The sequence below is a fragment of the Bos indicus genome, chromosome 18 (genome assembly GCF_029378745.1).
Source record: "Bos indicus isolate NIAB-ARS_2022 breed Sahiwal x Tharparkar chromosome 18, NIAB-ARS_B.indTharparkar_mat_pri_1.0, whole genome shotgun sequence".
NCBI classification, from domain to species: Eukaryota; Metazoa; Chordata; class Mammalia; order Artiodactyla; family Bovidae; genus Bos; species Bos indicus.
This window is the reverse complement of record NC_091777.1, coordinates 25710288-25736607: the sequence shown is the minus strand read 5'-3', so window position 1 is coordinate 25736607 and position 26320 is coordinate 25710288. Positions and strand designations below refer to the sequence as shown.

The 26320-nt window shown below is 55.1% G+C and overlaps 1 protein-coding gene across 1 annotated transcript in view; it reads right to left on the bottom strand.

Moving 5' to 3' along the window:
- Nucleotides 1–1785: 1785 nt before the first annotated feature.
- CPNE2 (copine 2) overlaps nucleotides 1786–26320 on the bottom strand; it is a 55050-nt gene continuing 30515 nt past the window's right edge. The window contains exons 6-16 of the mRNA XM_070770606.1: nucleotides 25276–25359; nucleotides 24898–24987; nucleotides 23812–23910; nucleotides 23272–23358; nucleotides 21156–21215; nucleotides 19128–19261; nucleotides 17026–17080; nucleotides 12125–12176; nucleotides 10532–10665; nucleotides 3548–3784; nucleotides 1786–2223 (exon numbers count right to left, since the gene is read on the bottom strand). Of these exons, the coding sequence (XP_070626707.1) occupies nucleotides 2116–2223; nucleotides 3548–3784; nucleotides 10532–10665; nucleotides 12125–12176; nucleotides 17026–17080; nucleotides 19128–19261; nucleotides 21156–21215; nucleotides 23272–23358; nucleotides 23812–23910; nucleotides 24898–24987; nucleotides 25276–25359 (1140 nt within the window). The 3' untranslated portion in view covers nucleotides 1786–2115. The remainder of the gene's footprint in view (nucleotides 2224–3547; nucleotides 3785–10531; nucleotides 10666–12124; nucleotides 12177–17025; nucleotides 17081–19127; nucleotides 19262–21155; nucleotides 21216–23271; nucleotides 23359–23811; nucleotides 23911–24897; nucleotides 24988–25275; nucleotides 25360–26320) is intronic.

Genomic DNA, 26320 nt, shown 5'->3' with positions numbered 1-26320 from the left:
TGGTAAATTATTCTCAAGGGGAGGTGTACGGGAGAGGTCTGCATCAGAAGGTGTCTCCCCAATATACGCATCCCCTGGGGGCCAAGGAGAGGATGTGGGGCTGGGAGGAGAAAGCTGTTCCACTAGAGAAGCCTCTGGTCAATCTGAACTTGACAGATTCTCCCAGGCTGAACTGGGTACAAACTTCCCTGGGTGTGACATCCAGCTAGACTCACTTCAGCTACCAAACAGGAGGGTAAAGTCAGCAGTCGTGGGGTGTTATTTCACCCACCATGCAGTCTTACAGCTGGCCTGAGCAAGGGCTGGGTTTGAAGCAGAGGTGCCAGTCCTGGGATTCTATCCATAGGGCCAAGATGGCCCTTGGCTGGTGGGCTGTGACTTCCCAAATGTCACTGAAGCTCCCTGCAGTCCTGCAGCCCTCTCAGGAGAGGTGAAGATGTCCTCGAGAATGTTTCAACCGAGTTGGTGGCCATCGAATCAGCAGACGCATCAGAAGCCTAGGATATACATGTCCCTCGCTCACTCCCACCAGATGGACACCAGATCCTGAACTTACCAGGAACCTGGAGGTAGCAACATGCCTGGTGCACCATCCCGATCTAGCAGGCCACTGGTGTAAGAATTGCTGACCTGGGAGAGTAGGTTAAGATGACTGACTGCCCAGTTCATTGGAGAGGAAGGGCAAATTCATTAGCAGCTTGAGCAGAAGATGGCCTCGTAGAGTCTCAGGAAGACAGTCAGTGCAGTTGAACAAGTGCGGGCTCTGGAGTTGGCCAGACCTGGAGCTGAATTCTGGCTCTGCCTCTAATAGATTTGATTAGCCTCTGCTTGTTTCCTCATCTCTGAAATGGTCATAGGCAGGAGCTGGTGGAAGGGTTCATCAAGATTATGCCTGTAATATGCTTAGTGGGGAGCTGGAAACCTAGTGCTTAATATGAATGTCTGTTGTTGTTGGTTGCACTCAGGCCTGTGGCGTAGGGCCTGACTGGACCTCCAAGGAGGAGGTGGACAAGAGAGAAAGATGTTTGTTATGTTGAGGAGGGAACTGGACTTCTGGGGTTTCAGAGATGTGTCACCTGGCTAGTTTCATGAGGTTGGGCCTGAGCCCAGGGTGGGGCCTGTGAGAGAAACCAACGTCTGCTGCAGCCAGGACAAAAGCAGCCCTGTTTAGTTAGCATCCTGAAGCCAGAGAGGCTTTCACGCGCTGTAAACCACAGGGTGTACCCCAGTGCCTGGAGGACCTCCAGGAGGAGCAGACAGGTGGCAGCGACTGCAGTCTTGTGGTGGGGGGAGCAGGTTTGGGGAGACATAGGCCAGGGTGTGGACCAAGAGGGAGGGCAGGGCACCATGTGTGTTGGCCAGGGCAGCATGGGCTCTGCCGGGGCCCAGGAGGCCTGCGACCACTGGTGAGGGCTCATGCATTCCATCCTGCTGCAGATGTTTATTGAGCACGCATGATGTGCCAGGCTGTGTGCCAGTTTAACAGCTGTATTCTGTTTGTGTGGAATGCATGTCCCCAGGTAGAGGTGATGGTACCGACTTCACAGGCTTGCTGGGGGAAAGGCGTTCTCATGTTTCCTTTCCCAGATCAGTGAGCCTGTCAGGTCCCAGCTGAGGAAGGAGCTGACACAGGGACATCCAAAACTCCTTTATTACCCTGAGTATAACAAATAGAACATGGTCACAGTATTAAAAAAACAGGAGGAATTAGGTGCAGGCTACCACAGAGTAGGCACCGGGGACACGTTCCTTTGAGTCTGCAGCTAGTTACTTGGAGAAAGCCGATTATGATTGTAAAAATTTTATTCTCTTTAATAATAATAATAATTCCACTAAAATTATACAAAGTACATTCAATACTTAAGAGTGGCGAGGATGGGGAGAGGAGGACAGGAAGCCAGTTTGGCCTGGAAGCATCATCAGTCAAGTCCAACAAAGGAAGCCCAGCTGGGCTGGAGGAAGTTGGGGGTGGGGGTCCGGCTGTAAAAAATAAAAATGTGGATCATTTAAAAAAAAAAAAATAGGGCCACCCACAAGGAAGCAGGGTGAGCGTGCATGTTCCTGGGGAGGGCAGGAGGCCCAGCCGGCATGCTGCTGCTGGGTGAGGGCTGGCACTCAGGCGGGCTCCGAGTTGGTGGGGGGCAGGTTTTTATGCTTGAAATACTGAACAACTTGTTGGGGCAGTTCTGCCAGCACAGCTTTGGCCAAGGTCTCTTTTGCTGCCTGCAGGGTAGGGTGGAGAGTGAGAAGAGAGAAAGGATTACTGGGTGAAGTGGGGAGGCGCACCACACCCAGGCAGCTGATACAGAAAGTGTCCCTGGAGGACAAGCTGGACCAGAAGACCAGAGCTGTCTAAAACTAGCGTCCCTCATCCAACTCAAACCTGAAATCCCACCCTCAGCAGCGCTTTCCTTTGCCTTGACACTAAGTGTGACTCTTACCTGAGCACTCCACGTGCCCAGGAGTAACATTTCAGGATGGATTTATCTGTAGGAGGCTTTTGGGGGAAAGAGACGGTGGAGGCGGGCTGCACAGCCTACTCATCTTGCAAACATTTCCTGATCTCCTTGGGGGCTGCAACTGTCTGATTTGCTGCTCATCACCCAGACACAGGCCAGGCACACCAGGAGCTCGGTCAGTGTCCGTGCGGTGCCTGGGTGGGCAGTGCTCAGCACTTGTCCTCAGGAAGCTCACACTCCAGAGGAAGGAGCTGAACCAGCTCAGGCAAACCCACAGGGTACTGGGCGCAGAGGCGAGTACCACTGCTTCCAGGCTGGAGTGGCCAATTCTTCCTGGGACTAGCTCCCAGGACCTGAGCCACAGCACCCCGAAGTCCTTATGGTTGAGGCAGCAGAGGCCAGGAGGAGAGGAACACAGTGTGCCTCTCTTCGAATGAGAGGTAGGCTCCAGGCTGGCAGTACAGGGTGGCATCTGAGAGCTGCCTCTGGGGCTGCTTGTGGGCCCTGCTGCAAGGGCAGTGCCCAAGAAGTTAATGCCAGCCTCCCTGTAAGCAGACCTGGGTCCCCTGCAGAAGGACCAGAGCCAACTCCAGGAGCATAGGAGGCCTCCAGTTCCCCCTCAGAGAAGCCCTCAGGGAGAGGAGGCCATTGTAAGGTGGGCCTTGTTTTCCACCTGAAGTGAGGAGGCTGGTGAGCTATGAATCCCAGGAAAGCCCCTCGCACCTCAGGGCCTCTGCTCTCATCTTTCTCCTGGGATGCTCTGCCCCACGTGCATAATTCTGACTTGGTTCAGGGTTAGAAGGCAGGTCCTCCCAGAACCCCTAGCTTGAAGTCCCAGTCTGGACTGGGCACTGCTCCCCTGAGTTGCTGAAGCAAGTGCTCAGCGACTGTCACGTAGCCTCATCTGGGGACAGGGCCTGGCATGGCCCCGGGCGTGTAGTAAGCCCTCAGGAAGTATGTAGTCAACAGAGCTGAGGGTAGAAGAGCCTAGGACCAGGCAGGCAATCCCAGCGCCTTCAGCCTGGATTATTAACTGTGCTGGTTGGGGTCCTGTAACTGCCCCCTCCCCAGTCCGCGCCCACACTCACGTTGCGGAATTCTCGAAAGGGCACGAACTGCACAATATCGCGGGCTGCCTCCTCTCCTGTGTGGGAGCGCAGCATGCGGCTGTCCCCGTCCAGGAACTCCATGGCCGCAAAGTCGGCGTTGCCCACGCCCACGATGATGATGGACATGGGCAGCTTGGAAGCCTGCACCACGGCATGCCGCGTCTCCTCCATGTCACTGATGACACCGTCCGTGATGATGAGGAGGATGAAATATTGCTGTTGGAGGGGGTCAGCAGGCACTCAGCACAGCCCAGGGTCCCTGGCTGCCCTTCCCCTCCCTCTTTTCCCACCCGCCCCAACCCCTCTGACCCCTGGGAGGAAGGCGGCGCTTCTCCCAGAGCTGCTGCCAGATTGCAGGTACCTCCCTTCACGCTCGGGCCCTTCAGGCCTATCACAGCCGGAAGCACAGACTGCTTGCTCTCTTCCTCTGCCTTTCCCAGCTCAGGAGAGTCTGAGAGCTCCAGACTCCAGGCCTGGCTCTGAAAGTGGCTACACTGTGGGACTCTGGGCCACTGTCTCAACTGGCTGTGCCTCAGTTTCTTCATCTGCAGAATGGGAGTTCCCACACCTCTCAAAGAGACCACGCCAGCCATGTGGTAGCAGCTTGGTAATTGACAGCTGTACCCCCGGCAGAGCGAGGTCCACGGCTGCTGGGGAAGATGCCTTCTGGCTTGTGGACTCTGAGACAAGCCTACTCTTCTCTGCTCTACCTGCACATGAACACCTGTGACCCTGGTCATCCCCCATCAGCACAGCGGACCTTGTAGGAGCTAAGCAGGTCATCTAGGTCAGTGCTTCTGGGAGTGTGGGGTCTACTGGCAACAAGCAGACTCTGGGCACATCCCAGACACAGCAGCAGTCACAGTGGGAGGGTACTGGCTTTGCAGTGGTCTTTGAATTCTACAAACTGCACCCAGGAGGAAGTCTGTCTGGTGCCAGTGTGTCACACTTGCTAACCCTCCCTGTTAGAAGGCAGGAACCTAAGCGCTCCAGAGACAGCAGTCTTACTACTAGACCTTACTACCACTGTGCTGCCTGATGTATTTATTTCTATTGTTACTCTCTATCCTAACTCTATAACTAACTTTTCCTACACAGTGGGTTATTGTTTCTTTATAAAATTAAGTGAAAAAAATACTGAATAATAATTAGTGTAAGTGACAGGTGGCCATAGCACAGACTGTGGAGATGGGGGTGAGTAAATGAAGTTCAGGAAAGCTCACTGGATGATCTCTGGGCAGAAGCCCCAGGAACTCCCAGCTGCCTGAGATCTCCTCTTCAGCTTGGCTCTGTGCCTAGCACCCCCTGGCCCCTTTTGGGGACTCAGTTTTCCCCATCCATAAAATGAACAGAAAAGCCCTTGTGGTCTTAACAGTCTCTGTTAAGGGCTTTTGCCTTTTCGTCTGACCCTTCTGATTCTTAGGAGAGTCACTGTGGAACCAGAGTAGTCAAGGTCATAGAGGTAAAAAGGACAGAACTAAGCCAGCTCCCAAGTCAGCATCTGGCCACCTCACTCAGCAAAGCCGTCCACTGACTGGAAAACATATGGAGACCACAGGTTCAGCCATCAAGGATTCCTTACTCTCCTGCCTGTCTCCCAGGCACAGCTGTGGAAGGCAGGAATGAACCGCATGGAGGTATGGACCCCACCATCCTAAGCCCCAACCCCCAACAGTAATCCAACTTCTGCACTGTGCCTTTAAGAGACTGATCACTTGGCTGGGGATGGATACCTGTTGCTATGGAGATGGCAGCCTGAATCCTTGCAGTGGAGGTTGCTGCTGCCAGTCCCCATTCCTCTGGTTGGGGGTCACCTCATAAGCCCTTCCAGACGCTTGTCCCCTCACAGCCCACCATCGTCCCAGCCAGCCAGCACCCCCTTCTCTTTGTGGCCCTCTAACCCACTGCTATCCTACCACAAATGGTCCAGGACAGTATTTCTGGAGTACCTAAGTTGGCAGGAGAAGTCTGGCAATGAGGACAGAAAAGAAGCTTGGCCTTGAGTGACAGGCTTCTCCACTCAGTGGGTGGGGCTGGTTTCCAAGCCCTGTCCAGCTCAGACCACAGTCTCCCACCCTCCTCCTGACACGGCCCTCTTGACTCCTCCCTTTCAGCCAGCCACGTGTCTACATTTGGAGACCTGGAGCACGCAGGCCAGGGTTCCTGCAGAACTGTAGGCACCAACTAAAAGGGTGAGTCATGGTGGCAGTGACCACACACTCCCTGTCACCCTCACACTGGGATTCTCCTTTTGGAGACGGGGAGACAGGCTGAGGGGGTCAATGACTTGCTCAAGGACTCAGCCAGGAAGGGCATAGTCAAGGTTCAAGCCCAAGCCTGGGGCTCTTGCCACAGTGGTATCGGTGGCCAGTAGCTGTCTCTCCAACAGTGGGGACTGGCAGGGCAAAGGTTTCTGCACCCTCTCCCCCAGCACCCCAGTGTCAGGAAGCCTGAATGTCCAGGACAGCCGCCTAGGGCAGGGCCCAGAGGCGTGGCACGGGACTCTCAACCCTCACTCCTGTGCACCAGCCAGACACACCCACAGTGCCCACACCTATGTGCCCGGCCTCAGCATCTGTGCAGCTGGGCCTTCCAGGGGACAGCCTGGGCCAGCCTTGGCACTGGAAGTGCCGCTGACAAGTCCTGGGCTTCATGCCCGTCCCAAGCAAAAATGAGGTTGTCCAGGAGCCTGAAGGTCTACTCCAACTCCAGGGGTCCACGATCCCATCCCCAAGACATCAAAGGAGAGATGGGGAGGGTGCTGTGGAAGGGGAGAAAGAAAGGAGGAGTCGGGCAGGAGGACGTGGGCAGGGCCTCTGCTGTCCCCCACAGACAGTCCTGGTCTACCCTACCCCAAGCTTTCCCACCTCCGTGCCTTTCCTGGTTTACCTCCTGCCTGGGAACTCTCCCCAGCCACAGCTCAGAGACTCCCTGGGGGCCTGAGCTCTGCTTCAGCTGCCAGCGAAAACCCGCTGGGGAGGGCTCCTCTGGACACCTCTCCCCGCCTCCACACCCCCACCCCCCGCACCCTAAGAGCTCTTCAGGGCAGCCCCTCCCCCCAGGCCTTCTGTATCTCATGGGCCTGGCACCCTGTGTGTGCTCCATAAACATGACCAGCTGCCACGGGGTCAAACCCAGATCCCAAATCCCCAACACATTACAAAGATGGAGTGTATCTTGCCCTTACCCAAGAGGTTTTTCAGGTTTCCCAGGCTGTAAGTAGTCACTTCCCCTAACACATTTAACGCGTGACTTGATTTATATGAAACTGACTTGACCACAGAATTCCAGGCAGAGTCCGGGAAAGTTGCACTCATTCCTTCCTAGCTTACTTCTGAGAAGTTGGCAGCTGAGGGCCGTGGGGAGTGGAGGGAGATTCCCAGGGTGCTGACTGCTTCCAGCTCGCCCCCCACCCCTGCCCCACCCACCATTAGGACACTGGTTGCCTAGGCAGCCAACCAGCAATGGACCACGGATGGGAAGGCCCAGGGCATAGGGGAGGATGAGGAGCTCTCCACAGTAAGAGGCCCGTGGTCCCACCCAAACTTAGTATCTTTCAGTGACTGTCACTGCCCTCAAGAGAAAGTCCAGGTTCCTCACTAGCTTAGAAGGCGTCTCTGGGACCTGGCCTACCTTTCAACCTTACCCCCACACACCCCTTCCTTCAGTTACGCCACACACCACACCTCCAAGCCTTTGCCCTATTCTGTTCCCTCTCCCTGGGACACTCCACACACACACACCCACCCTTTGTGAGACCAACTCTTAAGCAGCCTCCAAGTCTCAGCTTGGACATCACTCCTCGAGGAAGCCAGCTCTGAGCCCTCTGTCTGGGGCAGGTGCCACCTTTATAATCCTGTGCTTCTGCCATCACAGGTTTAATCGGTTGGCATTACAGCTGCTGTCTCCTGGCCCAGCTCCCCACTAGACCACCAGCCCTGGAAGGGCAGAGGCCACGGCCTGGGAACACGGTCTCCCCAGTGCTGCACAGAAACACACTGTAGAACTGAGCTGTGTGAATGAATGGGAGAGCGCGGGCCTGCCTGGAGAGATGCTTCCACCACCTGCTCTTGATTTCCTGTGTGTGGGTGTGCGTGCATGTTCGTGTGCCGGGGACATGGAGGATGAAGCCACACCAAGTGTTTCCCAAACAGCGGCTGTTCAAAAGCATCAGGTAATGCACAGATCACTTCCTTTTGCTTTAGGCCTAAATGAGCTCAGCATCACCAATTGCCGGCCCAAGAGGCGTCCTCAGAAGATTCACCAACCCACGTTGATTAGGGGCTGTCAAGTTCCAGGCTCTGTGCTGAGCAGTTTGGATGCCGATCTGCTTGAATCCTTGCAGTGTTTCCCTTAGGCAGGCAGCGTTCCATCATTCCCATTGTACAGGTGAGAAAAACCAAAGTTTGGAGAGCTTAAGCAACCTGCTCTGGGTCCCACTGTCAGGAAGTGGGGGAGCTGGGATGTAAGCCAGGTCAGTGGGCCCCCAGAGCTTGAGGCTGAACCATCAGGCAGCCCCACCTTTGGTGCAGTAATATGGACGGAGTGAAGGCAGCAGAGTGGGAGGGGCCTCTTGCAGCCCAGAGATGCTGGCCCGAGGTCACACCTAGGGTGGGTGACAGTGCTTCCCCAGGGTGAGGGAGCCAGGGTTGGAAGGACCTGGTCATGACGAAAGGGGCTGGGGTATTGTGAGGATTAGGACTGGCTCAGAGCAAGGGCCAAGCTCTTCCCTGTGAGGGCCCTCAGCAGTTGTTCCCCAGAACACAAAGATACCTTCCTGGCAATCCCCAGGGCCCAAGCCTCTCCAGACTGGGGGTCTAGCGGGTACTGGCCCACTTCTCCTCAGGACCTCAACTTCTGCCCCTGCTCGGCAGTTGAAAGAGCCCAAGAAGAACCCTGGGCTCCATTCCTGCTCCACCCCATCTTTTACGCTTAAACAAGAATGCAGGCCATTCTTCCATCCCTCTGAAAGTGAGTCCAGGCAGATAAAAGACTAGGCGGGACAGTAGCCTCGGCAGCAGCAGGCAGCCAAACAGTGTGTGAGGTGAGGGGCTGCCTTCCCTCTGCCCTCTCCAGTTCTAACCCAGGAACATTAAAAAAGCAACTCGCAGGTCCTCCCCAGTTACCTCCCATTCCAGTGGGCTTACTTGTCCCGTTTCATAAAGGAAACAGGCTCAGAGCCGTCAGCTGCTACCACCAAGGCCAGGACTAGAGCAGGTCATGGTCCCTGGAGCAGAAACAACCGGGACCACCTGCCTTCGAACCAACCTCGTGCAGTGACCCCCTTCCTGTTCGTCACCGGCATCTGCTGTCCCCTCTGCCGCCTTTCCTCGTTCTCAAGTCTCACTGGTTGCCAGCTGGTGTGTTATCACATTTTAATCCTAACACCACCACCTCAAGGTAGGTCCTATTACTATTCCCATGGTACACACGAGGCTCAGAGAGGGTAAGTGATTTACCCAGGTCACAGTGATGAACAGGCAGGGGCAGGATGCACACCCTGGCAGGCTGACCCCAGGACCCCCGTTCCCGCAGACCCTCTGCTGCCTCCCCTGTGCAGACCATGGTGCGTTGTCCTGCCTCCCCAGGCTGACCGGTGTCGTCTTCTCGCATAACCTCCCCTCCGTCTTCGGGAGATCAACCTCTACCTCCTGAGCAGGTGCCTCCCTCCTCCAGGCAGTCCAAACAGGACCCGCTCCCTTTGCCTTTGAGAGAGGCCCCCCCCAGCTCCTCGTGCAGTGCACAGCACACGACTGGGGCCAACTTAAATCCATCCATTCCCAGAAAACGAGCGTCCACCGCAGCACAGGAGTAGATGAGACACGACACACACACTGCGCAGCCCCACGGGGCTGAGGATCCAGTGCGGGAGACACACAATAGACAGAAACGCAGAGGATGAGAAGGAGATGCTGCTGCCACCATCAGAGTCAAGACAGGAAGAAACAGAAGGCAGGAGAGGCTCGAGCGAGTGTTCAGGGAAGGCCGCAGGGAAGTAGCAGTTGAGGGGACGCTGAGGGATGGGACGGAGCCAGCATCAGGAAGAACCTCCAGGCAGAGGAGACAGCAGAACAAAGGATCTGCTGGGAGACAAGCTGGTGTCTCTGAGGGGCAGGAACAAGGTGGAGGTGGGATGGTCACCGCAAGTGAAGAGAGGGGCATGGGCCCATGGGGTCCAGAGAGAGGTGACAGCGGCCACGGCCGCGGGGCAGCCAGTGAATGGAGGCAGAGTGTAAAGGGCAGTCAGGAGAGACTTCAGCACTTGTGCAGCAAACCCTTTCCTTCCAGAGGAGAAGGAAGCCTCCTTCCACCGAGGGCTGGGACTGTGGCAGGGGCTCAGGGACCTGGTCGGGTGGGAATTGGACCCATGCCTCAGTCACAGTCCAGATTCCACCACCCCAATGTGGGTGCCGGTTCCCAGTCTTGGCTCAGCCTATTTGTGGCAGAAGACCTGCAACTCACATCACAAGCCCTGTGATGTGGACAGAAGGGGAGGACAGCAGGGGAGGTAGACTCGGTGACCCCAACACTGGCACTGGGCCTGGAGCTGGGAAGGAGAGCGGATGGGATGCACAATGCCCAGGACAGCTGTTTGCCATATATTCCAGATGCCACACGGCAGCCCTGTCACTGACCGCCAGACCTGGGCCAGACAGTTTCAAAGCCCTCAGTGTGAGGTGGGAGCTGCAGGGACCCCAGGCCCAGGTTTCCCTCTGCCCATGAAGGCACTTCCCAATAATCACAACCCTATTTTCTGCTAAGCACAAACAACGGAATGGCTCTCTGTCCTGGAGTCTGCGCTCGAGGAAGCCAGAACCAAGGCAAGCTTGCCCCAAGCCCTTCCATCCCTGCAGGTTAACTAAGAGTGACACCGGACTCACCTAGGATCTGAGGGCAGAGGGGCAGAACACCCAGCCGGTGCCTCCCCACCCCGCACGTCCACACCAGCGGTCACCTACTCACCGTGGCTGTCTGCTGCTGCGTGGCTTGGGCTGCAAACCGGGCCACATGGTTGACGATAGGAGAGAAATTGGTGGGACCGTAGAAGCGGATGTGGGGCAGGCAAGCCGAATATGCCTGGGCGATGCCGTCCACACCTGCCTCAGGGAGAAGAGAAGACTCTGGATCAGCCTGGTCCTCCCTGACCCTGCACCCACTCTCTGCTGCCCCCCACCCAAACACCCCTGCCATGCCCAGTCTGGGCCCTGGGGTACTGGAAGCTCCCAGAGAGCAGGGCCAGGGTGGAATAAAGAGCCCTGAACATGGAGGCTGACCTGAGTTCCAGTCCTGCCTTTACCACTTCTTAGTCATGGGGCCTGGAGGAAGGTATTTAAATCTTTCTGATCCTGTCAAAGGGGCTGGTAATCTCCACTCTTGGGAAGCTGGCAGGAGGGGGGTCTAGCAGGCTCCTCTTGGAGAAGGAGTGGGCAGAGCCTGTAGTGACACTCTGGGGGTCCATTTTACATGCTATGGCTTCTCAGCGTTGGTGAGGGGACTAAGGTTTGCACAGCCCTGCAGACAGAAGGTGCTCTGTAAATAGCTGCCGTTACAAGCCTAAGAACACCGCCTGCCCTGCCATCCTGTCCAGAAGGCCTCTGACCAGAGATGAGGTAAATGGACAGAATGTCTCCACTCCAAACCAGACAGACCCCAGCTGGAGGACAGGACCACACTTCCAGGCGACAAAGGCCCATGGCTTCTGAGTCACAGCGTCGTCCCTAAGGTGGTGACCTGATGCAGTCCCCTCCCAAATACAAACCTGACCTAGCTTCAGATATCCCCAGGGAAGGCAGATGCTACATCTGAAGCCAGTTGAAGCTAGAAGCTCTCATGGGGTCAGGGACCACCCTCTTCCCTACCCTTTCTCTTTCACTGTTTCTTTTCTAAACATCAAACATATTTATTTAATGCCTACAATAGGCAAGGTCTTCTTGTGGGTGCTATGGTTTAGTCGCTAAGTCATGTCCGACTCTTGCGACCCCATGAACTGTAACCTGCCAGGCTCTTCTGCCCATGGGATTCTCCAGGCAAGAATACTGGAGTGGGTTGCCATCTCCTCCTTTCACTGACTCTGGGAGGCTCAGAACCTCTGAGGCCTGGGGCGGGGAGAGCACAGACACCACACTTGCTGCCTGCCCTTCCCTCTTGCCCAGCACCCCTGCCCAGGTGGGGCAGGACATGGCTGGGCTCTCCCCGTGAGGGCAGGAGGGCTTTAGAGGCAGGTGTGTACTTTGCTGCGCTCTCCTCATCTACACAGGGATTCCTGTCAACACTTCCCTTTATTCTCACCTGACTCCCCAGTGAGGTGAGCTCCCTCCCCTGGGGCAGGTGAAGTGGCACAGGCCGAGTGGGGCGCAGTGACCTCTCCAACTCACACAGCCAGGAACAGGCACAGCTGGCCTTGAATGCCAGGCCACTTGACTCCAAATTCCGGCTTCTACCCATCTGCCATCCTGAGCAAGTGTGATGGGGAGAGGAGCGAAAACCAGAAAGCTGAACTCCGCCCCTCTCTCCACCCAGGGAGACCAGGGCTGATGCAGGGGGCTTGACACTCACCCGAGCAGAAGGGGTTGGTGGGGTTGAAGTTGATGGCAAACTCATGGGAGACCTGAAATGCAGAGAAAAGGGTGAGTCAGAGCCTCCTGGCCTATACCTGGACCCAGGCAGGCCCACCCGCTGCCAAGCGAGACTCCCTCTGAGGGAGACTGGCTCTTTGCTGCCCGACCCCAGGTCAAGGCTGTGACACCCCCTGCATCTGCTTTCACCCCTACTGCTGGCTCTGAGCGACCACGAGGCCCAACCACCTCCCCTTCATAAACAGAAGAAACTGACACCCTTCTCTCAGTCATGTCCGACTCTTTGCAACCCTGTGGACTACATCCCGCCAGGCTCCTCTGTCCGTGGAATTTTCCAGGCAAGAATACTGGAGCAGGTTGCCATTTCCTACTCCAGGGGATATTCCCGACCCAGGGACTGAACCCATGTCTCTTGCATCTCCTGCACTGGCAAGCAGATTCTTTACCACTGCGCCACCTGGGAAACCCCCAGATCCTTCTACACCACCCCGATCTCTTCTGGGGGGCCAGGGCTGTCTCTGCCTCCTCGCTCGACTCAAGAAGCCCTGAATAGGCAGAGATGTGTCTGAGGGTGACGGGTTCAAGGAGCAGCTGGAGCACTCCTTCACCACCTGCTTTCACGGTAGAATTTCACATAACTAGAATTACCCTTCTTCAGGCCTCGAGGGCCTTCCCCCATCTCACTAATAAGCATGAGTGTTTGGAAGAAAGCCCACCTTGTGCCAGTGAGCCAAGCTGGGGCTTAGCTGACAAACCCACGCAGAGTAGGACTGGGGATCAGGAAACACAATGGGGCCAGAAGGGCAGGGAGTAGAGAGCTCTGTCCCGGTTCCTGCAGACCCAGCTCCAAGCCTGGGAGGGTCACCAAAGGTGACCCTGCACACTCCCAGAAGCCACGGGCCCACACAGGGACCCATAACCAGACCCCATTCAGGGCTGTGGGTAAGACTGCGGTGGCTGCAGAACCCAGGACCGCAGGAGGCCCAGAGCTCAGGTGGAGGTTAGGGTCTGCCTTCTCTCCCGGCCACTGTCTCCCAGTGAGATGCCACACAGCCCCTTCCCTGAGAACTGGGTGCTGCAGCCTATGTCCAGCACCTTGCCAGCGGTCCCCTCACTCGTTCTTCACAAGAATTCAGAGAAAGGTCTGGTATCACCCCCTGTGACAGATGTAAAACTGAGACAAAATGGACCAGATGATCCCACGGTCTCACATCTACCAAAGGGGAGCGTTGGGACCAGAACTGAAGTCGGGCTGTCGCCTGCGCTCACATAAACTCACTAACCTGAGAAGATGCTCCTCTCCTGAGTATAAATAGGAGGGTGAAGAAATGCCTGGGGGAAGGGACCCCAGCCTTCAGCTACTGGAGGAATGTTCCAGTCCAGACACAACCCCAGACAGATGCTCTTGCTCCGAGACACTCCAGTGGAGGTGCTGGAAGCCCCTGCCAAGTCCAACATCCCCACTTCACAAGTAAACTAACTGAGGCCCAGAGAGGGGAAGAAGCCGGGTGCCAAGACCACACAGCAGAAGAAACCTGAAGCCTAGGATCCTCAAGCCGGGTAAAAGGGTTGGTTGGACCTCTGACCTTGCAGAGCCCTCCTGGACCAAGATGGGAGGGGAATTCAACCCAGCACTGCCCTGTGTCTGCTGGCCTGAGCAGCAGACCCCGGCCCGTTCAGGGGAATGGGCTTTTCTGTTCTTTTCCCCCTCAGCCCTAAGTGCCTGGCATGGAGCCATTCCCCTGATGTCCCTCCTGGGCCCTTCCCCTGCCCAGGGGCCCTCTTCACCCTGTCCCCAGCCTGGGCTCCAGGTGTGGGGGCTGGAGGTCCTTGTTGCCATGGAAACTTCATGAGCCTCTACAGAGATTAAGAGGGGGGCTTGTACAGAAAGGGGCTGAGAGAGGAAAATGGTTGCCAGGGAAACAAGTCTCCCTTGGGCCGGCTTCCTGCAAAATCAGATTTTAGGAGATTTTAGAGACCAAGGGGGAAAAGCCCCCTTCTGACAGGAATGGATTAATATTCCATTTTCTCAGCCATCCACATTCTTCATTCCCTATTATTTTCCTTTATTTAGGGGAGAGTAGGGCCTTGTGGTCAAATGGGTGGGGCTGTGGGAGGTCACCCATCTACCCTGGATGCCTCTCAGGTCACCTGTTCCACCCAGCAGCTCCATTTCACAGGTGGAACAACTGAGGTTCAGAGAAGCCCAAGGAATGCCCAGGTCACATGACTGAGCCAGAGCTAGAGCAGAGCCAGGACCGGATCCAGGGGATAAGAGTTCATGCTACCTGTGGCAGCCCAGCCCCCTCCCACACTTGCTGCCCTGGTTTGCCTGAGAAATGCCAACAAACATAACAAGCTTCTTGGAGGCCACCTCAAGCCGATTAGGGGCCCCTGGGGACTGGCCAGCCACAGAGCTTTGTTCTGGGACTCTACTGCCTTCTGAATATCAACGGTTCCGTTGTCCCCACCTGGCTGGGCACAGCCCGTGGTCCCAAATTACTTCAGAGGCCATTCCCTCTGGTCCTGGCAGGGCAGTGGGTTGGGGCCACATAGGAGGTTGAAAGGACCTCAGTGATCATCCTCCCTGAGCCTCAGTTTTCCCCATCTGTAAGGTGGGAAGAGTCATAAACTGCTCTTTCCCACCCTGGACCTTTTTGCACAGGCCAATCCGTTGGCCCAATCCCTTTCTTCACCTGACTAACTCTGGCTCGTCCTGAAAGGTCAGTCCTTCCACCACTACCCAGGACAGGGGTCCTCTCTGTGCTCACCTGGATCAGATCCAGGCAGGGACTGAGGTCCTGAGGGTAGACGTCTGAGTCACATGCTTCTTCTGGCTCCTTCCAACCTCCCACTCAGAGAACCAACACCTCTGTCTGCTCAGCCCACCAGACCCCAAATTTACTGTCCACAGTCACATACTGCACACCGTGTGTGTGCCTGGAGCCCGACACAGCAAGAAGGAAACCAAGAGCCTTCCCCGAGCATTGAGCCTCCCTGAGACAATGAGCAAACCAGCACAGAGTGCCCACAAAGTGCTGGATGACGATGCCAGGGCAGGCAGGAGGGGCCTGAGGTAGTCTTCCTAGAGGAAATGACCTGAGGCTAGCATGGGAAGTCAGTGAAAGGGGGCCAAAGGCCAGGGGAAGACCACGTGCAAAGGCCCTGAGGTGGGAACGACCAAAGGAAGTTTCACGTGGCAGGACACGGCAAGTTAGCTGAGAGGGAAGGTAAGGGCCTGGGAGGCAGACCTGGCCTGCTCCAGCAGCAAGGGGAGGAGGGGAGAGCATTGCCCTTTCCATGCCTCGCCCCAGCAGCCCTCCTGGCACCGCTGGGCACTCCGGCCTGGCCACGCCCACCCTCCCCAGAGTTGCCCTATGACATTTCCAAGGAGGCTTTTTGCGCAAGAAAACATCTCATTCAGCCAGAGTTCTTTGAAAGCTGGCTGGTTTCCTAGCAACGAGCTCATGCCGGGCCTGGCTGCACCAGCCTGCCCTCCCCCCAGCGGCATCACTGTTTCTGCTCAGAGGCCCAGCTTTGGCCCCACAGGATCCTGTCCCCTGCCACACGATGGCCAGCATGCCACAGAGCCACTCCCTGAAGTTCTAGCTGAAAACTGCCCTCCCTGGAGGGGACGAGAGGGGAATACTCAGTGGAAACAGCACATGGTACAGGATGGCAGGTGAGAGAGGGCACTGGCTGAGACATAATGTAGATTTAGGAGCCCTCTGTGCTCACACCCCTAGGCTTCTCATCAGTAAGGTAGCATATTCTGAGAACAGATTTGAGAGTCCACCTGCCCAGCTGAAATTCAGGCTTCCTGTTATGAAGATGTCCTTGGACAAGTCACTGAGCCTCTGTTGTTTTTCACCAGAGATGGATAATGCCCCTTCTCTCCATCCCTCCATTCTGCCCAGCATCACCCCAGCCAGCTCCCACTCAGCAGCCAGAGTGGGCCTTCAGAGTGCCAACAGCACGTAGACCCACTCATAGCTCGCTGCATGCCTGGCTCCCCACCTCTTCAGACGCATCTCTCTCTATCCTGCCCATCTTCCATGGAGAGTTCACCATGCCCACCTTCTTTCAGTTCCTCCAACTCACCCTGCTCCCTCTATCTCCCAGACTTTGCACAGGCTCTTCTCTCTGCCCTGAACACACTACCTGCCACACCACCACTTCAAGTCACTCTGCAAATTCCTACTCTCCCTTCCCTTCTTAGTTTAGACCTTGCCTCCTCCAGGAAGCCTTCCCTGATACCCCCAGGCCAGGTTGGGGCCCTCCTCTAGGGACTGCTGCCCCATCTTAGCACTGATGACACTGCCTGTCTTTAGGGCTGCCAGACAGAGTATACAATGCCCAGTTCAATTTGAATTTCAGATATATAATGGATAATTCTTTAGTATAAGTATGTCCTAGGCAATATTTGTTGTTTTACTCTGCGACCCCATGGACTGTAACCCGCCAGGCTCCTCTGTCCATGGGGTTTCCTAGTCAAGAATACTGGAGTGGGTAGCCAATCTCTACTCCAAGGGATCTTCCTGACCCAGGGATTGAACCTGTATCTCCTGCATTAGCAGGTGAGTTCTTTAGTACTGAGCCACCAGGGAAGCCCTAAGCAGTATGAGGGACATACTTAACCTATTTATCTGATAGCATGTTCCCCTACATGACTGGGTGCCAGGGAGTTGATAGGATAACTTATTCCCTGTTCTAGCTCTACTACCTGTGTGAGGTTCAAGATGAGAAATGAGTGTGGGTTTGGGATAAACATGAGAAGTCAGGGAAGGTAGGCCGCAGCCCAGCCTTTCCAAGGCAGATTCCAGAGAGGCCATACACAGAAACCTCATCTCAGCCAAAAGGAAACAATCTGGCTCCACTTACCTTCCAGTCTGGGGGTAACTGTGCCCCAAAGCCCAGAGCTGGAAACATCTTATCACTAATCAGAGAAAAGAGAAAAAAAAACATTACTGTGAGACAACCAGGCAGGGGCCTCCTCTGTCCACGCTCACCCTCCCCACTCCCTCCCCAGGGCTGGGCCCACACTACTGTACACGTTTCCACAGACAAAAAAAAAAGAAGCTCACCACCTCTAGAAAAAGCTCTGTTTGAATGATCTCCAAACCCACTTCTGGGTATATGGTGAATTAGAGGCGTCACCCCCATCTACACCTATGGCAGACATTGCTAATCAACCACAGCACTTCTAACCAATGGGCCTGAGTGCCTTGTTGAGATCCTTCTCAAACTGGGACCTTGGCGACCACTAAACCAGTCACGAAGCAATTGAAATGTACTGGCTGTCTCTTTGCCTCCCTTTTATGACTGGGAAAAATTCTAAAGTGAAAACACTGACTTGGCATTCAAGACCTTTCCTCATCTAGTCCAAGAGTCTAGTCTCTTCTACCAGCGCTCCCTCATTCCCCACTCCCGGTCACTGGCTACTCGCTCTTCCCCAAACACATAGGGCGTCTTTAGATTTCAACTTCAGCCATGTTGCACCCCTTCTTGAAATACCTCTCCCCAGTCTCTTCCCTGTGGCAAACTCCTACTCATCCTCTAAGGCCCAATTCAAACGGCCCCGCCTCTCTGTGGGTTTCCCTGAGACCCCAGGATGCCTCCCTCTTTGGTGCGTCCGTAGCTCCTGCCTCACACATAAACTGGTCTCTGGGACCTGCAGTGATTTCCTGTCTTCTTCCTCGAGTGGGAACTCCCTGAGCACAGGGACCCTGTCTCATCTGTTCATTCAGCATGTATTTACTGAGGAAACCTGTGGCTGCCACGTGAAGAACAAACTGTCAGGGGCTAGGGCAGAAACAAGGAGACCAGTGAGGAGGCTGCTGACTCAATCACTCTGGGCAGGAGGTGATGGTGGCTCAAACAGGTTGGTGGCCATGGAGCAGGGAGAAGAGGTTGGATTCAAGTACATTATGAAAGGATTTCCTGAAGGAATGATGGGGGAGATGAGGGAAATAAAGGAAGCAAAGGGTTTTCAGTGAGTGGCACAGGTGTCCAGTTGCATCTGAATGCACATGAGACAGCCCAGCGAATACAAGGGTCTGGGCAGATGGATACAATGGTCTCTGGAGCAGCAATGGTAGGCTTCCCCACCCAAAGATGCAAGTGGGGACTTCCATCTCCCTTGCTCTGCTTGCTGTATCTCTCTTAATGTGGCCTGGGGTCACAGCCACCGCTTAGACCCTGAGCTCCCAGGAGTCAGAAGCTGGTCCTCAGGGTGCCTCTCTCAAGAAGGTCAAGTGCAGACAGACTTCCCAAGCCTGCTCTTGTGCCTGTCAAATCTCAAGGACCCACTTCCCATGTATTGGCCTCCTGGTCATTCCACCCTCTCACCTGGACGTTCCGAGAAACACCATCTGTAAAAATGACACCACGACCCTCAAGCGACTTCTGGATACTCCAAGGCCCTCTCAACTTTGCATGTGGCCCATCCTGTCAGTGGTCACACCCTCTATACAGCTCTCCTTTACTGACTCTCCACTGTCCTCCCATCCAAAGATCTCTAGGAGGCATGGTCACGGGCTGAGGGCCTATGCAGGCACACTGCCCCTCTGAAGTTTCCCACAGGAGTGAGACTGTTAGGCCATTAGGGGGCAGGTGCAGGAATCGGAATGTCTGGGTTCCAGTTCCCTGATCTGTGTGATAAATTCTCTCCCCACACCCTAGGCCTGTTCTTCTCTAGCTCTAACAGTGGAGGTTGCAGCAAGAGCAAATGAGTTTCATTTTCTGTCTTGACCCGTTTTCTTACTGGCTACGTGGTGTACGGTGTGGAGAAGGATCTCAGGATGGAGCTAGGACTAGCTGGTAAGAGATCAGCAGTTGATTAGCAACGTCTGCCACAGGACATACATGTCCTGAGCTACCCATTCCTAGGTTTGATGATCTCTGGGTCCCTTCTAGCTTTGACAGCTGAGCTTCCTGGAATGGATGGAGCCCAAGCCGACCATCACAGCCCTTCATAAGCATACCTGTCATAGTCCTGAATGATCTGCCCAACCGCCCAGATGGCCGACAAATATTCGTTGGTGCCCATGGGGTTGATATAGTGCAAAGAGGAAGGGTCGAGGGGGTTTCCATTGGAGGCTGTGAAGTCTATCCCAACCTGCAGGAAAAGGCCAGAGACCCCAGCTCCCTATCTTGCCTCCAGGGAACAGAGAGACTGATGGAACATGGGAAGCCCCACTCATCACCCCACCCTGGCCCCCCTTCCATAAGATGGTCCCAAACCTGGAAACTGACCATGTTACTCCTCTGGCTCTAATGCCATCTGTGGCTCCCTATTGCCAGAGCATAAAGTCTACTGCCTAGATGTGATATAAAATCAACGTACAGCCCCAAACCTTTTCCCTGTCACAGTTCCATTTCCAGGCCTTCATTCATGAGGTTCCCTCTACCCGAACAGCCAGGCCATTTTTTCATTTTCCTCCAATTTTCAGGCCCAATTCAGACGCCACTGCCCCACTGAAGCCTTCCCAGACACCTCTCCCCCACACCAGGCCATCTCCCCATTGTCCCTCAGATCACCAAGGGGCACCAGGACCTGGGGCTGGCTGGTAGGGCAGTGCCTGCACATCTAGTCACACTGGGTGCTCACTGCAGGTAAGATGCATGGTTCCAGAGCCAGGTCCACGGTGGGGCACAGAGCACCAGGCAGGTGCCCCACATGGACTGAGACTGGCAGATGGGCAGGATACTGAGTTCCACCTGCTCTCTCAGCCCTGAGGGTTTCCAACCCAGCCTCTGGATGGGAGCAAGGAGGGGTTGGGCAAGGCCAGAGAGGGACCCAAGGCATGAGATGGCCACCCAAGGACTCAGTTGGGATCAGCCAGGGACCACTGCAGGGGCACAGCCTGGAGCCTGGCACACAGGAGGTGCTCGGTATCGTCTGCAGAGTGAACACAGGCACACAGGAGGAATAGCAGGGCCTGGGCTCTCTGCAGGGTAGGGGGGCTATGACAGCTAGCAGGGTTATAGGTCAACAAGACCAACCCCCTGCCTCCTAAGAGTCCTGCAGATGACTTCCAGCCCCCATGGGGTCTAGAGGTGGTGATGGAGAGCAGAGAGGCTAGGTGGGAAGTGGGCAGAGTATAGGACCCCAGCAGGTTCTCCCCTGGTCCTGAGGCTTCCCTTCGGGTGAGGAATGGGACAAGTCTGGGGCATACACTCTAGGCCACCGGCAGAGCGACCATTCATTCTCTCAGTGAGTATTTACTAAGCACGTGCTACATGCTGGGTACTGAGTGATACCTCGAGGGTGGAGAGGAAACAAAACAGCAGCCCCGCACTCAGGACACTCACAGTCACTAGTGGGGCAGGGACAGTGAAATATACTTGAGAATCCACTGCAGGGGGTGTGGGTTTGATCCCTGGTCGGGGAACTAAGATCCCACATGCCACGTGGTGTGGCCAAAAAGTAAGAAGAAAATTAAAAAAAAAATACTTGAGAAAATTTCAGAGTGGCATGTGCCCTAAAGTTACTAAAACAGGAGACGGGACGGAGAGGAATAGGAGGCCTGGGCAGAGGTGACCTGTGTCACGGCCTGCAGGGCAGCAGACACAAGAAGGTTCTGGGGAAGAGTGTTCCAGGCAGGAGAAACAGCAAACACAAAGCCCCAAGATGGAGCAGAGCTGAGCTGGTGCGTGGGGGAGCAGTGAGGATCAGTGTGGACAGAGCTGAGTGAGCAAGGGGAAGGGTGCAGCAGATAAGGTAGGAAGGGAAAGGGGAAAGAACTGGCTTTTTTTCCCTCCTGAAGAAGTGTAGCCTAACCAGTGATGCTCAGGGCTGAGCATCCAGGCTCTGACCTGCAGCAAAACCCTGACTCAGACCCATCCACCCATACCCTCTCCTCTGGGCCAGACACAGCCCATGCCCTGGGAAAGTCCTTCCTGAAGTCTATCCCAAGTCGCTCCTGCTGAAGTCGTAGCTCAAGCCCTTCAGGAGGATCCTCACTGGGGAGGGGAGAGGTGGCGTGAGGTAGGGTGGTGGAAAACCTTACGGTGAACATGAGCTGGCAGCCTCCCAGGATGTAGTCCAGGAAGGAGTAGTCCCGGGTTATCTGGAAGGAATCAGAGAGGTCAGTGGGCCCCCACCCCACACCTGAGGGCTGGCCCTCACTTGGCCATGCTCTCCACAAACAACCTTTGGGGAGCTGTCGCTCTGGGCCCAGATGGTGGTCAAGGAGGCCGCAAAAAGCAGATGCACCTGATCTGATTACCGCAGAACCCAAATCCTGCTGTAACAATGGAGCAACGGTTCCCAGTTGGTGGAACATCTGTACACACACAGATGCACGATAAGTCCAGACAGTGTCCCAGGGCCTAAAGTCAGTAACAACTACCAATTATATGACAGCTGCTGTTTAGTCACTAAGTCATGTCTGAGGCTTTGTGACCCCATGGACTGCAGCCCACCAAACTCCTCTGTCCATGGGATTTCCCTGGCAAGAATACTGGAGTGAGTTGCTGTGCCCTCCTCCAGGGAATCTTCCACACCCAGGGATTGAACCCTCGTCTCCTGCACTGGCAGGTGGATTCTTTACTGCTGAGCCACCTGCAAAGCCCAATTACATGATAAAGAAAGCCTCAATGTGTTGCCATTTGGTCCCTAAGTCTCTCTAGCTCTTACCCACCTCGACTTGGAACAGGGAGAGGCCAGGCCACCGGATCAAGACCTTCTGCTGTAAATTACTAAAGCTGTTAAACATAGTTTGGATGGTCTTTGTCTCCTTTTGGCAAAGGATACTGGCCTTCCAATATTGGTGACATTAGAAGGCTTCCTTGCAAAATAAATGTTTTTAAGTAAAAAAAAAACACCAAAATGGGAGGAGGTGGGGGGCTGAATACAAAAAATAATAAGGCGGGTGCCAGAAATCCAGAAGGGGGATGTGAGTGACACAAGTTTCAGAAACAAGGACCTGAAATCACGATGTTGCAACCCACCAGCTTCACTGCCACAGGGTTCTGCTGCGTTGTGACCGCACTGACGCTCACGTACATCTTAGTCTCCAGGTGAGGAAACTGAGGCGTGGGGGCGGCCAGCTGGTAGAGCAAGTGACGGGGACCTTCAAGCCCGGTGTTCCGGGCTCCTGATGCCCTGGCCGGTGCTGCCTTCCTTAACATCCCACCCGATTCCAGCAGACATGTGGCCACCAGACATCCGGGGGCCCGGCCCCTGGCCTCAGCCTGGCCACAGTGGTGTGAACATCATCACTGTGGGCCCCGGTGGCCCCAGTTACACCACAGGGCAGGAACCTGAGCCCTCACTAATGTCACTGCGAGGGGATAGGGTGTGCCGGCCCAGTGTTCTCTCCCCCTCTGATGCTGAACACGCAGGGGACAAGCCTGGGGAAAAGCAACTCCCTACAGTTACCCTGGGCCTCCCTGGTGGCTCACTGGTAAAGAATACCCCTGCCAGTGCAGGAGACGCTGGTTCCATCCCTGGGTCGGGAAAATCCCCTGGAGGAGGAAATGGCAACCCACTCCAGTATTCTTGCTGGGAGAATCCCATGGACAGAGGACTGCAGTTCATGAGGTGGTGAAGAGCTGGACACAACTGAGCAACTAAACAACAACAGTTACCCTCCAACCAGGAGACCCTGGAAGGTCATCTCATGCCCTCCTTGACTTTGGCACAGGAACAGGATATAAGACTTTATATGCTTAATCATGTTAACATTTCCATTCCACAGATGAGCAGACTGAGGCCTAGTGAGGTTAAGCTCAAAAGGTCTCAGAGCCAGAACAGAACTGGCAGAACCAGGATTTGAACCCAGGCCTTGCTGGCTCCACTACCCACCCACTCCAGTATTCTTGGGCTTCCCTTGTGGCTCATCTGGTAAAGAATCCACCTGCAATGGGGGAGATCTGGGTTCGATTCCTGGGTTGGGAAGATCTCCTGGAGAAGGGAAAGGCTACCCACTCCAGTATTCTAGCCTAGAGAATTCCATGGACTGTATAGTTCCTGGGGTCGCAAACTGAGTTGGACACGACGGAGCAACTTTCCCTTCCCTTCACTTGCTGGCTCCACACCTAGTGCTCTCTCTCTTCTGCACTGACATCTCTCTGGTGACCCCAAACCTTGCCCCTGCACCACGCCCACCCAGGCTGGCTCACCTTGCAGGAACGCAGGATAATCACCCCTGAGTTTTTATAGTTCTTCTTCTTCTTTTGCTTCTTGGGGTTGATACACTCAAACTCCCGCTGTGCAACACAGGAGGAGAAAGAGCTCAGCCTGGGGCTTCTGCAGGGACTGACCCTCCCCTGGGCCCCAGAACCTATTCTACAGCGTTGACCAAGGGTTAGCACACCTCCTCCAGGAAGCCCTCCCAGAACTGGTTCCTGCCACCCTGGGCTCATGCCTCCCAGAGCTGGTCCTGCCACCCATGGGCTCCAGCTCATGCCTGGAGTCAAATGGATAGCTCCCGAGGGCTCACTATGCACTTCACCTGTATAATCTCATGTAATTCCCACTCTACTCTTTTGCCTCCACTTGACAGATGGGGAAACTGAGTCTCAGAGAGAGTGAATGTCTTGCTCAAGGTCATAAGACAGAGAGGTGGGATCTGAGCCCCTGTCTGCCCCTGATTCAAAAACTCCTGCCCCTTCCCCGTCCCCTATGGAGGTCTTGGGGTCATGCCCTTGTGCACATCTTACCGGGACACCGTCACGAGCTTCACACATCTGTGACACCGAGGTCTGGAACTCACCGATGAAGTCGTGGCCCCCGTCATTGTCGTAGTCATAGCACATAACCTGCAGTGGGTCCAGCAAGGTCACCCCAGAGCTGCCTACAGCAGGCACTCACAGCTCCTCTCAGTTTCCTGAGCAAACCCCATGTCTTTTTTTGGAGTGGTGGTGCCTCCCTCTCCCTCTCTAGATCTGACTACCTGGCTTGGGGTGATGACTGTAGCTCCTGAACTGCCTCCTACAGGAAGCCTTCCATGATTGCTGGGAAGAGGAGAAAGGGTGTTCACTCCAGTAATGGAGATTCCTCCCTCTGGTGCAGGAAGCTGCACACCCCACACACCTGACACTGGGCTGCTACTCTGTCTTGGGTTGTGGCCCACTTGGCCTCATGGGCCATGGCCTGGAGTCCTCCCTAGACTTGTACTTCTTTTCCTGAGATGGGCACAAAAGTCCCAGCTTGATATGCTAACTTAGCTGCCATTACACTCCTAGAAGGAGGGCAGGAATTACTGTACCCATTGTACTGATGGGTAAACCGAGGCTCTAAGTGGGAACAACTGGCCCAAAGTCTTACAGTGGCAGCAGGACAGCCAGGACCAGAACCCAGTTTCCTGGTGCCCCTCTGGGGGTCCCTACACGGCCTTGCTGCCTTGCCCCACCCTGTCTGCTCTCAGACCCGGCCCCAAGGACTGAGGGCTTTTAGAGACTAGCAATCACCATCTTCATCACAGCGACAACACTTGGTTGTTTCCAAGGTGATTCTGCATTCATTAGCTTAGCGAGCAGCACACAGCCCTCCGGGAAGAACAGGGCAGTCACTCTGTTCCCATTTTAAACAAGAGGTTCACAGAGATGAAGGCCCTGCCCAGATCAGTCAGAGAGTCAGGCAGACCTGGGACAAGGACTCAGGTCTCTTGCCCCTCCCCACCATGGGTTCTTTTTCCATCTTAATAAGAAAGAGCTTTGCCAAGGCATCCCCAGGAAGCCTCAGGTGACCGTGAGGCCAGAGCTGGCAAGGTGGACAGCAGGATTCCCACAGCCCCCCTCACTCACCTGGATGGGTTTCTCCATGTCCCCATCACACAGGGACACCAAGGGCACGGTGAATGGCTTCCACACGGGGTCCAGTGTGTACTTGATCACCTGCACGACAGTGAGGGGGTAGGGGTGAGCTGGGACCCAGGGGTGGCAGTGCTCTGGGATCGGGCCAACACAATGGGACAGGGGGAGGGCAAGGTGGAGAGACCCACAGCCACACTTTTGGGGATGGACGTGAGCACCCCCGTGATGAGGAGGGAGCAAGTCCTTAGGGGCCATCAGGGGTTTCCCTGGACACTGTAGAATGTGCCTGCCTGGTCCCATCCTGAGCTGTCAGGGTGGCCAGACTGCAGGCCCACTGGCTCAGAGACCCCTGGTGCCCTACACACCCACCTCAGTCCTGTGGACCAGCATCCACTTGCCGTCATCTCCTGGTTTATAAAACTCGAGAAATGGGTCCGACTTCCCGAAGAGATCCTGGAGGAAGCGGGAGGATGTGGGTGAGGGAGGCATAACTACCGGATTCAGATGGGGTGGGGGTGTGGCCCAGCTGTCTCCCCACCCCACCCCACCCCCAGCATCAGGAGCGGGAGCTGCTGGCCCCACCCCCTCAGCCTCTGCAGGGCTCAGCAGAGACCCTGGCGGTTGCAGCCTCCTGGAACCAAGCAGCATCCCCAGGAGAAACCGCCCCATCCTGGGGTGACCAGAGCTTGTGCTCAGAGAGCCGGAGGCCTGGAGCCTGTAGAAGTTACAATTCCAGCATCTCAGGTGGGGCAGGACGTCAGAGAGAGAATGTTCCAGGGCAGGGGGAGGTACCCAGCAGAATGGGATTTTAATTTATTTTAGTGGGGTTCTGAAAAAATAAAAGCAAAATTATCCTAGCAGAAGAGTTCTTTAAAACTCCATTTAAGAAAATGTGGACTCTATAACAAGTGACATTCAAGAGGTGGGAGACATAAAACAAAGGAGTAAATACCATACATTGGGACTTCCCTGGTGGTCCAATGGATAAGAATCCGCCTGCCAAGGCAGGGAACACAAATTTGATCCCTGATCGGGAAAGATTCCATGGAGCAACTTAAGGCTGCACACCGCAACTACTGAAGCCCACACACCTAGAGCCCGTGCTCCGCAACAAGATAAGCCCAGCACCACAGCTAGAGAGTAGCCCCCGCTCAGTGCAATTAGAGAAAGCCTGCCTGCAGCAACGAACACACACAACCACAAATAATAATAATATATACTAGGCAGCAATTAGTGATAAGGAGACAGGTAAAGGAGGAGGGGGACGGAAGGTTAGGGACCACTGCAGAGTCCTTTAGGGAAGGCTTAATTAGAAGGTGACATTATAAGCAAAGGCCTGATGAAAGTGAGGGAGGAGCCAGTCATGAAAAAATGCAGGGCGAAAAGCATCCCAGGCAGAAGGGACAGCAAGTGC